This window comes from Chrysemys picta, chromosome 2, assembly GCF_011386835.1.
Source record: "Chrysemys picta bellii isolate R12L10 chromosome 2, ASM1138683v2, whole genome shotgun sequence".
NCBI classification, from domain to species: domain Eukaryota; kingdom Metazoa; phylum Chordata; order Testudines; family Emydidae; genus Chrysemys; species Chrysemys picta.
In genome coordinates this window covers 279,326,652-279,341,481 of record NC_088792.1, presented here as the reverse complement: position 1 = coordinate 279,341,481, position 14,830 = coordinate 279,326,652, and the positions used below count along the sequence as shown (strand labels likewise).

Genomic DNA, 14,830 nt, shown 5'->3' with positions numbered 1-14,830 from the left:
GTTTTTAGTACCTTGTTGGCCAAGGTCCTGTTGGGTGTGGTGGGGGGCCAATGTGCATCCCACTGGCAATGCACTTGGCCTATCTTTCCCGCCTCTCCCCCTTCACTCACGCAATCCCAGGCAACTGGGGTGGAGGGGGCAGTGCATTGAAGATGTCCGATTCCATCCCTTTGAGTGGGATGGGGAGACAAACACACAGACAGGGCACCCCACATAGCACAGAGCTGAGAGGACCAATTCCCGCCTACAGGGGCAAGCCCCACAGCTTGTGAGTGGGATTCTAAAAAGCATTTAGTTCCCTGAGGTCCTTTGGAAAATCCCACCCTTTGAATGTGAACTCGCTATTTAGGCAGAACCTTGCAATGCAGGTAAAGCGACCACCACAGACGTACACCTCTCTGATAACTATGCTGGGTAACGAGATATCCTATGGGGCCTAGATAACAGAGGTTAATTATCAAGCATTTGTTGTTTAGAAGCCAGTCTTGCGTAGCTCCCCTGCCATTACCGTGCAGATCTTTACAGAAGCCACCTTCAATCCAAAGCCGTGGAGGAAAATAGTGAAATTACAGAGATGGTTGCGGCTTCTAAACGAACACATATGCTCTCTTTGGTAAAACACAATTCTTGTATAGCACCTTTGATCCTCGGAGCGGGAAGTAATTGCTCTGTACACGGGACTCTCAGGGGAGGTCTGTGTATGGAGCAACTATCCGTACAAGATTGGGCCTGTTAATTAATTAAGTCTCCGGTTGTATTATAACAGGAGTAGGCAACCTATGGCACGTGTGCCGAAGGCGGCACGCGAGCTGATTTTCAGTGGCACTCACACTGCCCGGGTCCTGGCCACCAGTCTCGGGGGGCTCTGCATTTTAATTTAATTTTAAATGAAGCTTCTTAAACATTTTAAAAACCTTATTTACTTTACATGCAACAATAGTTTAGTTATGTATTATAGACTTTTTGAAAGAGACCTTCTAAAAACATTAAAATGTATTACTGGCACGCGAAACCTTAAATTAAAGTGAATAAATGAAGACTCGGCACACCGCTTCTGAAAGGTTGCCGACCCCTGTATTATACACATTAGAGATGGGCATTCTGAGAGGCTATTAAGTAACATGTGAAGGGTCACGGAGTGAGCAATTTATCCTTGTGCATTGAGCTCAGGCAGGGCTTTACTGGGATCTAGGTGGTGTACAGAATCTACCCAAAGGAGAATTTCCTCTCTCTTCCTCCCCGCACACTCTACCCCGCGAGTACAGTAGGGGCTGCTCTAACCACTCAACCCTACTTCTCTCAAACTAATATAAAAGCAAAGGAAATCATAGCAGGAAAGAGGCAAGGGGGAATAATTTACAGGTTCAGCAGACATTTTATGTGCCATACAGAATGCAGTTTAGTAGCCACTACTTTATTGGCTGCACCTCATATTTGTCTAATGGGAGGGCTCTATTCTAATTTATAGCCTCTTATATCACAGCTGGGTTCAGGCTGGGTTTGATTCCGCTGATTGTTTTGGAAGGTTTTGAAGCCAGGTGCTGTGTTCGGTCCCTGGAGGCACTGAGGTGGAGCCATAATTTATCAATGATAATCCCACCAGCACGTGACAACTCAGCAAAGAAATGAGCTTTCGAATGATCCTTTGTGTTGTTGGGCACTGATACGCGGCATTCACCCCCTGCTGGGAAATCCGGCTCAGCCCTTCAATCCCCAGGTTTTAACGGTGCCTCAAACACGTTTCAACCATGGTGTTTTTTTAGAATGATCACTGTTGGGCCCCACATTTATTACCTTCCCTCCTTACAGGTCATTTGTATTTGAGCGCCTCCTCCCCCATTTGCTTTGTGTGTTTGAATTTTAGACAGGAGTTTCAATTATGTTTTCACTGTATTTGTCTGCTTTTACAGAGAAGTACACAACCCCAGGTGCCTCACTGGGGGGAGGGTGAGAGGTAAAGGGATGTCTGTTAATAAAACAATGATTTTATGACAATGACCCCAACAAAAATGATTAGGGGTCTGGAGCACATGACTTATGAGGAGAGGCTGAGGAAACTGGGATTGTTTAGTCTCCAGAAGAGAAGAATGAGGGGGGATTTGATAGCAGCCTTCAACTACCTGAAGGGGGGTTCCAAAGAGGATGGAGCTCGGCTGTTCTCAGTGGTGGCAGATGACAGAACAAGGAGCAATGGTCTCAAGTTGCAGTGGGGGAGGTCCAGGTTGGATATCAGGAAAAACTATTTCACTAGGAGGGTGGTGAAACACTGGAATGCGTTACCTAGGGAGGTGGTGGAGTCTCCTTCCTTGGAGGTTTTTAAGGCCCGGCTTGACAAAGCCCTGGCTGGGATGATTTAGCTGGGAATTGGTCCTGCTTTGAGCAGGGGGTTGGACTAGATGACCTCTTGAGGTCCCTTCCAACTCTGATATTCTATGATTCTATGACCTTTTTATTTATCATAATTAATTCACACTGTTGCCAAGATACTCTAAGTAAATACCCATGGTTGTTGGTGACCAGGAAATAGATGGTGGACAGGCATGAGATATGCACAGCCGGATTTGGTGAGATGAGTTTAAGAGAGAATGTGGAGTATAATAGCCCATGCTCTTCTGCAATACTACCCTCCAGCCAGCAGAGGAAGAACAAATTAATGTGTTTTATAAATCATGTGTATTACAGTAGGGCCTAGAGGCCCCAATTGAAGTCAGGGCCTGATTGCACTAGTCGCTGTACAATCACATAAGAGAATCTCTGCCCAGGGAGCTTACAAGCTCAATGGAGAACACGGACAAAGGGCAGGAGGGGAAGAGACACACAGAAAAGTGACTTGCTCAAGGTCAGCGGGTCCATTAATTAGCAGCTCCACTGCACCCGGCTGGGGGAAGGGAACCCAACATTTGTCAAATGTAAAAGGACAAAATTGAATAAGCAAACAAACTGTTATTTCCCACCTTCTCAGAGCTGAGTACGATGGAAACAAAAACACACCCGGGGTAAGTCTACTCTGGGACTGATTCGCAGCAATTTCAGACGTACCTGAGCTAGCTTTAATCTAGCTAAAAAACTGGGCAATAGCAGGTACTCTATAGTCTAAGGATATGTGTACACTGCACCTGGGGGTGTGAGTTGCAGTTAGCGTAGATATACCCACATTAGCGATCCCATAGCGGGCTCACTAAATACAGCAGTGAGGACTTTGTTTCCTATCCAAATGTTAGGAAACAAAGGGTAGGAATAAATGGACAGTTTTCAGAACGGAGAGAGGTAAATAGTGGTGTCCCCCAAGGGTCTGTACTGGGCCCAGTCCTATTCAACGTATTCATGAATGATCTGAAAAAAGGGGTAAATGGTGAGGTGGCAAAATTCACAGATGATACAAAACTACTCAAGATAGTTAAGTCCCAGGCAGACTGCAAAGAGATACAAAAGGATCTCTCAAAACTGGGTGACTGGGCAACAAAATGGCAGATGAAATTCAATGTTGATAAATGCAAAGTAATGCACATTGGAAAACATAATCTCAACTGTACATATACAACGATGGGGTCTAAATTAGCTGTTACCACTCAAGAAAGAGACCTGGGAGTCATTGTAGATAGTTCTCTGAACAAAAAGTGCAGTGGGAGTCAAAAAATCTAATAGAATGTTGGGAATCATTAAGAAAGGGATAGATAATAAGACAGAAAATATCATATTGCTTCTATATAAATCCATGGTATGCCCACACCTTGAATACTGTGTGCAGATGTGGTCGCCCCATCTCAAAAAAGATATACTGGAATTGGAAAAGGTTCAGAAAAGGGCAACAAAAATGATTAGGGTGTGGGACAGCTTCTGTATGAGGAGAGATTAATAAGATTGGGACTTTTCAGCATGGAAAGAGACGACTAAGGGGGGATATGATAGAGGTCTACAAAATCATGACTAGTGTGGAAAAAGTAAATAGGGAAGTGTTATTTACTCCTTCTCATAACACAAGAACTAGGAGTCACCAAATGAAATGAATAGGCAGCAGACTTAAAACAAACAAAAGGAAGTATTTCTTCACACAACGCACAGTCCACCTGTGGACCTCTTTGCCAGAGGATGTTGTGAAGGCCAAGACTATAACAGGGTTCAAAAAAGAACTAGATACATTCATAGAGGATAGGTCCATCAATGGCTATTAGCCAGGCTGGGCAGGGATGGTGTCCAGAAGCTGGGAATGGACGACAGGGGATGGATCACTTGATGATTACCTGTTCTGTTCATTCCCTTTGAAGCACCTGGCATTGGCCACTGTCAGAAGACAGGACACTGGGCTAGATGGACCTCTGGTCTGACCCAGTATGGCCGTTCTTATGTTCTTATGGGCATGTAGCAGCACAGGCTTCAGAACAGGCTGCACAAGCCCACCTGCACCTCCTGGAAATATACTCACTTGTGCAGCCCACACTGAAGTCCACACCACTGTGTCCTCACTTCTCTTGTTAGTGATCTAGCTGTGGTACAGCTAGCATGGGTACGGTGGCTCAAGCTGCAAATCACACCCCCAGCAGAAGTGTAGCTGCACCCTTAGACAATAGAGCGTACCTGCTAGTGCCCAGTTGGCGGAACTCTTTCTTACATCACAAAGATCACCATCACAATTACTATGTACCGTCAATCAGTGGATGTGCTAAGTGCGCTCCAGACAGATATGAAGGCATAGCTCCTACCCTGAGAAGCTGACACTGAACACGGAGACAGAAGAACACAGAGAGGGGGAGAAGAAATAGGTAGAGAGGTTGTCATGTGTTATTGATTTCATTTTTGGGTGGGTCCGCATAAATGAGATGCATTCCTCACAGACAGCACGGCAGAAATGAGTTCAAAGGGTGGAGCTGTCTGGGGCACTGCCCATGTGCTCAGCATGGACATTCCAAGTGTAGGGGCAGGGTGGAGGAAAGCGCAGAGATGGTTCATTGAGCAGCTGAGAGATGGGTGGCCATGCCTGGGAGCACGGGCAGGCTTGTGGCTAGGCTCAGTATAAGTACTGAAGGCATATGGAGACTGAAATACCTTCTCACATCTAGACTGACAAGACATTAGGCACTGAGGGGTGGGGGAAGCTCGCACTGCTGCTGAATGTTCTATGGTTAAGGGGCTTCAGTCTTCAGGGACATCCATCCAGCACTTTCCACAAGGTCTCAAATTTTAATTTAAAAACGCTAACGGTAATGACTAACAGAATCCACAACCGTGACTTGTTTGCACATTTATTGTTCTTGCAGGCTGCTCCAGTGGTGCAGGAACGGCTGAGGTCCAAGTTCAACTGCACAGTTAGTGAAGTTACTGTCATGAACCTGCAGCCTGAGAAAAACCCTATCCTCATCTTGCCAGATGCAAAGAAGAGGAGTGAGCCCAGAGCCCCTAGTTTTCATTCTCCTCCTCCCAGCACTGTAAAAATTAAGTCAAGCAAAGGGGAGACAAAACTCTGGGCTGAGAAGCTAACAAAAGAGGGATCTACTTCTCCAAGCCTACTTCATGCGGGTGACGCAAGCAGCCTGGAGAACCTACCCCTGAAAAGGCCGGTGAAGTTGGCTCCTCTGGAGATCCCCCTGGAAGTTAAGGAAGCCCAGCTCCAAAAGATTATGAGCATCCAGGTAGAAGCTCAACTGGCTGCTCAGAAGCTGGCCAGCGTCGGTTCCATCAACAGTGAGCCTCATGTGAAAAGGGTCAAAAATCTGGCCCAGATGGAACTGGAGAACCTGCATAAGATAAAGCGGAGTGAGAAGGCAACTCTAGAGTACAGGGATCGGCCCCTTTCATCTAAAGGCACCAAGGCCTTGTGTGAGGTCCAAATTGTCTTGTCCACAGAGGCAAGCTCCCAGCTGGATAAAAAATCAGCCATCGAAGATGCCCCAGTGACATTCTGTACGTCATTAATCCCCAAAGCCAAGTGCAACACCCTCCAAGCACCTGGACTGCATGAGGACACAAAAGTTCCTGATGGCCACAGCCCCAACCCTGACACTGCCCGGCGCCGCTTTAGACTGAGGCAGATGAAAGAGCAACAGGAAGAGCTCGGCAAAGCCAAGCCCTTAAAGGACACGAGGCTGAGCACAGAGGAGGTGAAGCAGCAAACTGCATGTCAACGAACGCAAAATACCCTCAGCGATGCAAGCAAGCTCCTCGAGAACATGGCCAAAAAGCACCGGGGGCGGGGCGCTGGCCAAGACGAGGCAGATGAAGTTCTCATTGTGAGGAGACCATCTACACGAAGGATGGCACTAGGGGACATCATTCAGGTGGAAGAAGATTGAACGTGGTTCCCAACTTCCTCCCTGATGCTGCTCCATACTAAGTCAAAATCTGCAAAGCACCAGAACACAGGCACACCTGCCCAATAAAGGACATTAGAGCTGGATCTTTCAATAGTCCACCTGCCAAGCTGCTAACGCTACCATCTTATAGAGCAACAATAGGAAATAAAAGTAATGTTTCATTGGTCACTGATTCTTCCTCATTGTGCTACAGCGGGCACTGACAGATTAGATCCATAATTCTTCATGTCTCTTACAATTAACTGTTTGCCCCTGAGTTCTTCTAACCTTCTCCTCTTTGCATCGTGTTCATTTCTGATTGCCTGGCAAAAGGATGAATTGGTTAGCCTAGTCATTCCCTAATTTCAAAGTGCCTTGCAAACAGTGTATAGCTGATCTGACATGCAGCCATTGGTTTGCAGAAACCTCGAGAATAAAATATCATCTATTCCAAGTGAGACCAGTGGTGGTGGGGATAATGAATTTAATGCAGAAAGGAGGAGAGGAAGCCAGTGGAGGGGTATGAGGAAGATAATGATGTGGGTGGATCAGCAAAGAGCAGAAGTTGATTTTAGCCTCAAAACTTTGAATATACTGGGGTGAGGAAGACAGGTGAGTAGTGACTGGGAAATTACTGTTCATCAGGAAGTTGAAAAATTGTCACACTATGCAGAACACTACGCCATGCCACACTTCCTGTTGACTCTCCCAGATGCTCTCCCAGAGACCCGAACCAGTTGCAGAGACCAAGACAAAGCATAGAGCCAGGCTAGGCAATAGCAGCATCAGCAGTAGCACTACTTAAATAAGTTACCTTAAAACCTGCCTCTGCCATCACCACCACCATCTCTACAGATAAACTAGTCATGGTAACTGAGGAGTGAGAGCCTGTAGCAAGGTGGTTACCCTGCTCCTGCCCTGAGGGGTTTAAAACAGCCCTGGAGGAGGGCTGTGGATGGGCAAGGTGCCTGGGCTGATTGGGAGGAAGCAGGCTCAGCTGGGGCCACGCCCCAATCAGGGCCCACCTGGCCCTATAAAGGCTAGAGCCAGGTGCCTAAGTAGACAGTCTCTCTCTGCATTCAGAGAGAGAAGGGCCTGGTTGCAGGGAGCTAGAGACAGAGTACCTAGATTGGAGCAGGGCTGGGGAAAGGCCAAGGGAGCTCCAGCCTAGGAAAGCCCCAGGCTGCAGGCCTGGTAAGGCCTATTAGGTACTGGGTTGCAGGGGGCAGCCCATGGGTAGGCAGAGGCAGCAGGTTCGAACCCCTTTGCCTGTGATGAGTGGCTGATACTGCAGTCTGCCCCAGTGAATGGGGCTAGATGGAGATGGGGCAGTAGCCAAGACTGAGGCAAAGTGGGGATGGTGGGTGGGGGGTTCCCCAGGGAGGGGGAGACCCTAAGACTGAGGGGTTACTGCCAGGGGGCAGCACCCCAGGTATAAGGGCACTGGGGTCCTGGGAGGGACGTGGGGCCACAGGTAAGGCAGATCACCAGCCTGCACGGGGTGCTCCAGATGCTGGAAGAGCTAATTCCCGGAAGTAACCAGCAGGAGGTGCCATGGGGGTGAGTGTGCTCCTCTACAGAGCCCCATTAGCTACACATTCCAGAGGATGGAACTATACTCAGGTTAGGTGTAATTGGAAGGAATTCTAGCACAAAGTACAAAAACAGACACCACTGGATGATGAGTCCCCCTTTACAATCACTTTGGCTAACTGCAATGAGTGAATTAAAAATGAAAGTGTAGACTGTAGGGGAAATCAGTGGGAATTAAACTGCTGATTCTCTCCCTTCTCTGAGCATCACTTTGAAAATATACCTTTCGGTGTCTGGTTTTTGTCCTGGGAGAGTCAACAGGAAGTATGGCATTGTCTGGTAAAATTTGCAGATGGTACAAAAATAGGTGGAGGATAAAGAGTGCTGGGGACCAGTCAGTTACCAAGTCAGTTATACTGGCTGACCTGGATCACTTGAAAAGGAGGACTCATTTGAACCACATGCTTTAATACACCACATTTCAAGGTCATACATCTAGAAACAAAGGATGTAAGTCCACTTAGAAGAGAGGGGACTGTATCCTGGAATGCAGTGGTACTGAGAAGGGCTTAGAGGTCATTGTAAATAACCGATTGAACATGAACTGCCAGAGCAATGCTGTAGCTAAGAAGTGAACACAATCCTCAGCTTCATAAGGTGGGCATATCAATTAGGAGTAGGGAGATGGTATTGTCTCCGTTACGCCATTAGTGAGACTGACCGGAATACTGCATCCGGTTGTGGTGTCCAAAGTTCATCAAGGACTCTGACAAACTGGAAAGATTCGAAAAGAGCTTTGAAAGTGATTCAAGGTCAGAGAACTATTCCTTATACGTCAGAGAGAAGAAGCTCAATCTATTAGTTCGTCCAAAAGAAGGTTAAGAGATGACTTGGTCGTGGTCTGTAAGTGCCTACATGGGGAAGAGATTTTTGCTAGGTGATGGCTCTTTAATCTAGCAGAAAGAGACATAATGAGAGCCAATGGCTGAAAGCTGAAGTTAGATAAATTCAGAGTAGAAATAAGGAGCAAATGTTTAACCGTAAGGATAGCTAACTATCGGAACAACTTATCCAGGGATGTAGTTCTCCCTCAGTTGAAGTAATTAAATCAAGAGTGAATATCTTTCTAAAAGATCTGTTGTAGCTCAGATGCTCTGGTCTTGATGCAGAGTTTACCAGATGAGATTCCTTGGCCTGGCTTACGCAGGAAGTCAGACTAGATGAGCATAGTGGTCACTTCTGGCTTTAAAATCGATGAATTCCTCTTTTATTTCTTCCAGTCTTTTTAACCTATTCACTCTGGAAATGTGATGTCGTCCACTTGACTCCTAAGCAAGCAAGGTTACCTAACTAACATTTCCAGAATTTTAAATAATGTGCGCAGAATTTTAATTTTTTTGGCACAGAATTCCCTCAGGAGTAATAATGTGGCTAACAGGCAGCCTGGTAAAGCTGTACAACTCACTTTAGAAAGCAAATGCAACTTCAAAAGATTTCCTTTCTGAAAAAGTAGCCATAAAGCAAAATTAGAGAAAGGGAAGGGAGAACCTGAGCTTGCCACGGTGCACATAATAAACAAGGGACCAAACCCTGCTCTCATTTACGTGCTGTAAATCCAGTCTAACTCCTTTCAAGACCTTTTCCACTCAGCTTACCCAGTTCTGGGAAAACATTTCATCCAGTTCTCTGGGATCCAAAGCATTCAGTTGGATTTTGTCACTCAGGTTCCTTTATCTGGCATACAGCAAAGCTAAGCTGAATGGATCAGACTCAAGTGTTGGGAGTGAGTATATGCACAGTTACACAGACAACTTCTTCCTTTATATACATTTACATGTTATATTGCGTTTGCTATACATTAAATCACACATTTTTGGATTGGCTTGATTACTTTGCAGGAACCAATCCCTGTACAACAGGCTCTATCCATGTGCTGTTCACATGGAACCTGGTCTTTACCTTCCAGGTTTATCTTGTCCATAGTCCCTAGCATTAGGGTGTTGCTGCTTATCTTAGTTAGCACAGACATCCTGACTCCAGCATACCAGTTGTCAAGCCCCTATTTACAACTTGACCTTCCATTCACCTTCCCAATTATGCCCAGTAAGAAATTAGGCAAATTACTTATGTCAAGCCAGACCTACACCACTAGGGTGACCAGACAGCAAGTGTGAAAAATCAGGACGGGGGTGGGGGGTAATAGGAGCCTATATAAGAAAAAGACCCAAAAATTGGGATTGTCCCTATAAAATCAAGACATCTGGTCACCCTATACGCCACTGAAGTCAGTTGAGTTGCTTTGTATTTACACCATTGTGACTGACATCAGAATTTGACTCGAGGCATGTATTTGGATAGCATTGGGGGGTGGATAGTGGGGGAGGTGATCAGTGGGACTATATCCACCCATAAACACTAATTCCATGGGATTAACTTTAATGAGACAAAAATTCCAACCACTAAATAATGAGGGGAAATCCCTGAAGTCCGAGATCCAGTTCTTAAGTTGCAGAGGGCAAAAATTCACTGTGTAAAAATGGTGTCTTAAAGGTTCCCATGGGGCTCCAATCTGTGGCATCTGATGACATCGCACCCTCTGAATTCAACAGATTATTATTAGTATTACTGATTATTTGTATTACAACAGAAAGCTGAAGCCCACTGTGCTAAGCCCTGTACAAACATAACCGAAAGATGGTCCCTGCCCCGAAGAGCTTACAATCTAAGTGTAAAACAAGAGACAATAGGTGGCTACAACGAACAGGTGTGGAGAGCACAAGGTAATGTGAGACCGGCATCGTGATCAATGTGATAGGCGGTAGTTGCAGCCCAGCAGCTGAGTATAGCATGTGAGGTTGACACAGTATCTAATTGAATGATGGTGCATAGCACATAAATAGCACATTACGTCTTTTGAGAGCTTTACATTCCACGAGCACCGACGGAGAGCAGCACCTCCCCGGGGTGGGATTAGTCCCAGAAGGCACAAAGGACTTCCCTGGCAGCCAGAAATGTGTGTGGAGCAGCCCCTCTGGACCAGACCCAGTGGCAAGATGTGTTTGGGTGAGACAGACAGAGAGACTTCAAGAGCACCAGGCCCCAAGTACCGCCCTGGTCACGTGGGCTGGGTTTTGAGCAGGCAGCACTTTATAAGAATGTCAGCCAGGTTTTTCAGACCTAAGAGGACCAGAAAGGTCAAATAACAGGGAGGCAGGTTCTTCAGAGACCAGGGCTAGTCCCATGGAGGGCTTTGACTATTAGGACCCAAACCATGAAATTTGATATTGTTTTCAATGGGGAGCCAACTCAGAGAGCAGAGCAGTGGGACAATGAATTTATGGCGTGACCAGTATTCAGGCCCCTAAGTGCTTATCAGGGCCGGCTCCAGGGTTTTGGCTGCCCCAAGCAGACAAAACAAACAAACAAAAAGCCGCAATCGCGATCTGCGGCGGCAATTCAGCGGGAGGTCCTTCACTCCCAGGCGGAGTGAGGGACCGTCCGCCGAATTGCCGCCGAATACCTGGACATGCCGCCCCTCTCCGGAGCGGCCGCCCCAAGCACCTGCTTGAGAAGCTGGTGCCTGGAGCCGGCCCTGGTGCTGATGCAAGCATCTAAAATGGGATTTATTCATCCGCTTCTCAAAATGTGACCCCTGTGTGACTTTCAAGTCCATTAAGGCTGCCTTGGCTCAGTCACCAATACTGGCAGTGCACTGGGCCATCTCCTCTGCCGAACTCACTCTGCCCTCAACCTTGTCTTCAGAACTGATGCATCTCTCCTCCTCCTCCTCCTCTGGCTGAAAGGTGGGACATGGGGTGAGAGAGAGGCCTAGGACAAGACACGCTTGTTCTTTCTAGTACAACAGTGTCCCAAATATCTGTGCAAATCCCTAAGGAGACACAGTCTCTGCTCAGACTGTAAGGCCCTGCACACAGGCAATAGAAAAACAACAGTCAAGAAAAATGTTCCAGGTGATGTTAGCTACATTTCTTGTAAGTTGCATGCCCCATCCCTCCCTGCCTTCCTTTCTCCCCTTTGCCCGGGAGCCTCGGCCAATCTGTCCTGCCATTCTTGCCCTTGCATCCAGCCTGTGCACCTTGTGCCATAGACTCAGGTTTAGCATGAAAGCCTGGGGGGAAAAAACAACCAAAACCCAGTACTTGGACAATGCCCATATTAATAAAAGAAACAACTAGTGGCGAGTAGGGAGCGGAGTGTGATTAATTGTCACTAACCCTGCTATGAACTGGAAGGTTGTCATGGCTCTTTCCTCCTTACATTTCATGAAACCTTTTTTTTTTTTTAATTTCAAACTTCCCCAGCACTATTGTTAGCCTCAGCACAACGGACCTGTGCTAGTCCATAATAAGCAACAAATGATTCTGGCTAGATGTACTCTCCAAAAAGGGAAACAATCATGTATTTGTTTAGTATTTATTTGCATCTTGGTAGTGCACAGAAACCAGGACCCAGTTGTGTTAGGTGCTGTACAGACATATAACAGACCAATCGTCCCTGCCCCAAAGAGCCTGCAATCTACGTGTAAGGCTATAGAGAAAACAGAGCACAAGGAAACAATGAGACAATACTGATGAGCATGAAAAACCATGGTCACAGCACCCCAGCTGCTGTCAAGTTTTTTGTGGGCATCACTGCAGAGAAGAGTTTTAGGGAGGGATCTGAAGTGGAGAGTGCGGTAGCTTTGTGAATCTTTCTGGAGAGCCCCTCCCATGCATAAGGGGCAGCATGGGAGGAAACACAAAATGCTTTCTGGGAACGGTTTTAAATGAATGATTAAGACTGGCATTGCGGGCAGAATGAAGGCGGGAGTCAACATCTCTGTAGCGTGTGTGTTGGCAGGTAGGCGGGACAGGTCGTGAAAGGCCTTGCAAGCAAAGATAAGGAATTAGTGTCTGATGCAGTGGAGCGTCCCTTTACGTTTCTTTTCCATATCTAATTCTTCCCCATTCAGCTTTTCTGATTCCAAGTGACTGTCAGCAGCGGGAAATACAAGTGGGAGTGCGCCAGGTTTGTGTAGGCTGGAAGCAAACTCTGGTCTCAAGCTTAGAAACACTTCTGAGGCCTAGGATGCACTTACAGGGATAATTCACATGGTAAATGAGCCCGTTTGCCCTATTGTCAAGCTGTCATACCTACTTGATGCTGCACCAGGATTCTGCCAGTGATTATTGAACAAGCCATAATTATTCCAGCCCCGTTAGCTAATGGGAGACACCCCTTACCCAAGTAAAGACGCTAATCCTCTTCACCTTGAAACAGCTTATCCAGCCCCTCGCTTCGCAGATACGGCCTAACACACAGTTGCTAAGAATAGGCCAAAAGAAAAAAACCAGTCAGCAGAGTGTGCAGGTTATAAAAGCCAGAGCTGAGCTCCATTACCCACCTTGCCTGGTGACAGGCGGTGGTTCAAGACGAACGCAGTATTGGGCCAGAGTATCTGCCCTGAGGCCAGCAGAGCTAAAATGCTGTACACCAATGTAAATCAATGGGAGTCAGGGGCCTAAATAGAACTGAGGATCTCGGCCAAACTCCCTCAGGAAAACGAAAGGGGAAATTGCCGGTCCCCCATTAACTCTTCCGCACATCTGAAAAAAATCACTATTGTGTTTCTTGATTCTGGGGGTTTATTTACAGGTAGGAATGTTTGTAAAGAGAGAGGTATTCTTTGTGTGACAGTGACAGATCCCACAGACACCCTCCCCCCCACCAGCCTCATGAAGTGACTGTCCCAGCTAAGAGACAGCCTGGGAAATTTTAAAACGAGTTAAAGTGCTGTACTGAATAAAAGACTGAAGATTATGTCCACTGCACCTCAGCTGTTTTAAAGGCAAAGGATGGTCTGATTACTTTTCCAGACTCCCAGGAAAGCTCCGTGTAGCTTGACAGTTTCTCTCTTTCACCAACAGAAGTTGATCCAATAAAATATACTAGCTTACCCACCGTGTCTGTGTTCATTTCACTGGGAGTTAGGCACTTAAATACCTTTGAGGACCTGGACCTAAGTGATTTTTGAAAATTGAACTCAGGTTCCCAAGTCACTGAGGTGCTTCTGAAAATTTTGCCTCTGATCTTTATTTGGCAAATTCTGCATTAAAGGAGAAGAGCTTAGAATTCCACACCTGCTAATGGATAGTAATATTCAAGAATAAACTCACTCTAACTCACAAAAACAATGAGGAGTCCGGTGGCACCTTAAAGACTAACAGATTTATTTGGGCATAAGCTTTCGTGGGTAAAAAAAACCCACTTCTTCAGATGCATGGAGTGAAAATTACAGATGCAGGCATTGTTATACTGACACACGAAGAGAAGGGAGTTACCTCACAAGTGGAGAACCAGAGTTGACAGGGCCAGTACAATCAGGGTGGATGTAGTTCACTCCCAGTAATTGATGAGGAGGTGTCGATTCCAGGAGAGGAAAATACACAGGGACTGGTTGATTGTGTCCCTGTTAAGCACGATGGATTTTGGCTAATGCTGTGGGTACCTGAGTCTGACTGTTCTGACATTATTGATATTATAGCAGTATCTAGAGGCCTCAACTGAGTGCAGGGCTCCATCGTGCTTGGCACTGGAGGTGCACGTAGTAGGGGGACAGTGCTGCTGAAGAGCAGACCATTGAAATAGCTAGACACAGAAAGGACAAGAGGTAAACAGAGGCATGGAACAGGGAAGTGACTTGCTCAAGGTCATAGAGCAGCAGACCAGTGAATAGAACTGAGGCATCCTGGCTCCTAGCCCAGTGCCCCATCCCCTAAGGCACATTGCCTTCCTCGGATAATGAGTCCGTGTGTAGCTTTTAGTGCTGTATTGTCACTGAGACAGGCGCTTTCTCCGCCTACTCAGCATGTGACAGTTGTTTAACTGGCAGTTTCAAGGGGTCTCTCGACAGCTTTCCCCCTTCTTCAAAGGGGGTATTTGGGGTAGTGCTTGAGGGAAAGCAGGAGTGCTGGAACAATTTTTATAGTGGGTGTGCTGATGATGGAAAC

At 46.6% G+C, this 14,830-nt stretch overlaps 1 protein-coding gene across 1 annotated transcript in view; it reads left to right on the top strand.

Moving 5' to 3' along the window:
• The window catches only part of LOC135981181 (uncharacterized), a 49,197-nt gene extending 42,547 nt beyond the window's left edge, over window positions 1-6,650 (top strand). Inside the window, exon 2 of the mRNA XM_065582437.1 lies at window positions 5,256-6,650. Within this exon, the coding sequence (XP_065438509.1) occupies window positions 5,256-6,287 (1,032 nt within the window). The 3' untranslated portion in view covers window positions 6,288-6,650. The remainder of the gene's footprint in view (window positions 1-5,255) is intronic.
• Window positions 6,651-14,830: the final 8,180 nt, after the last annotated feature.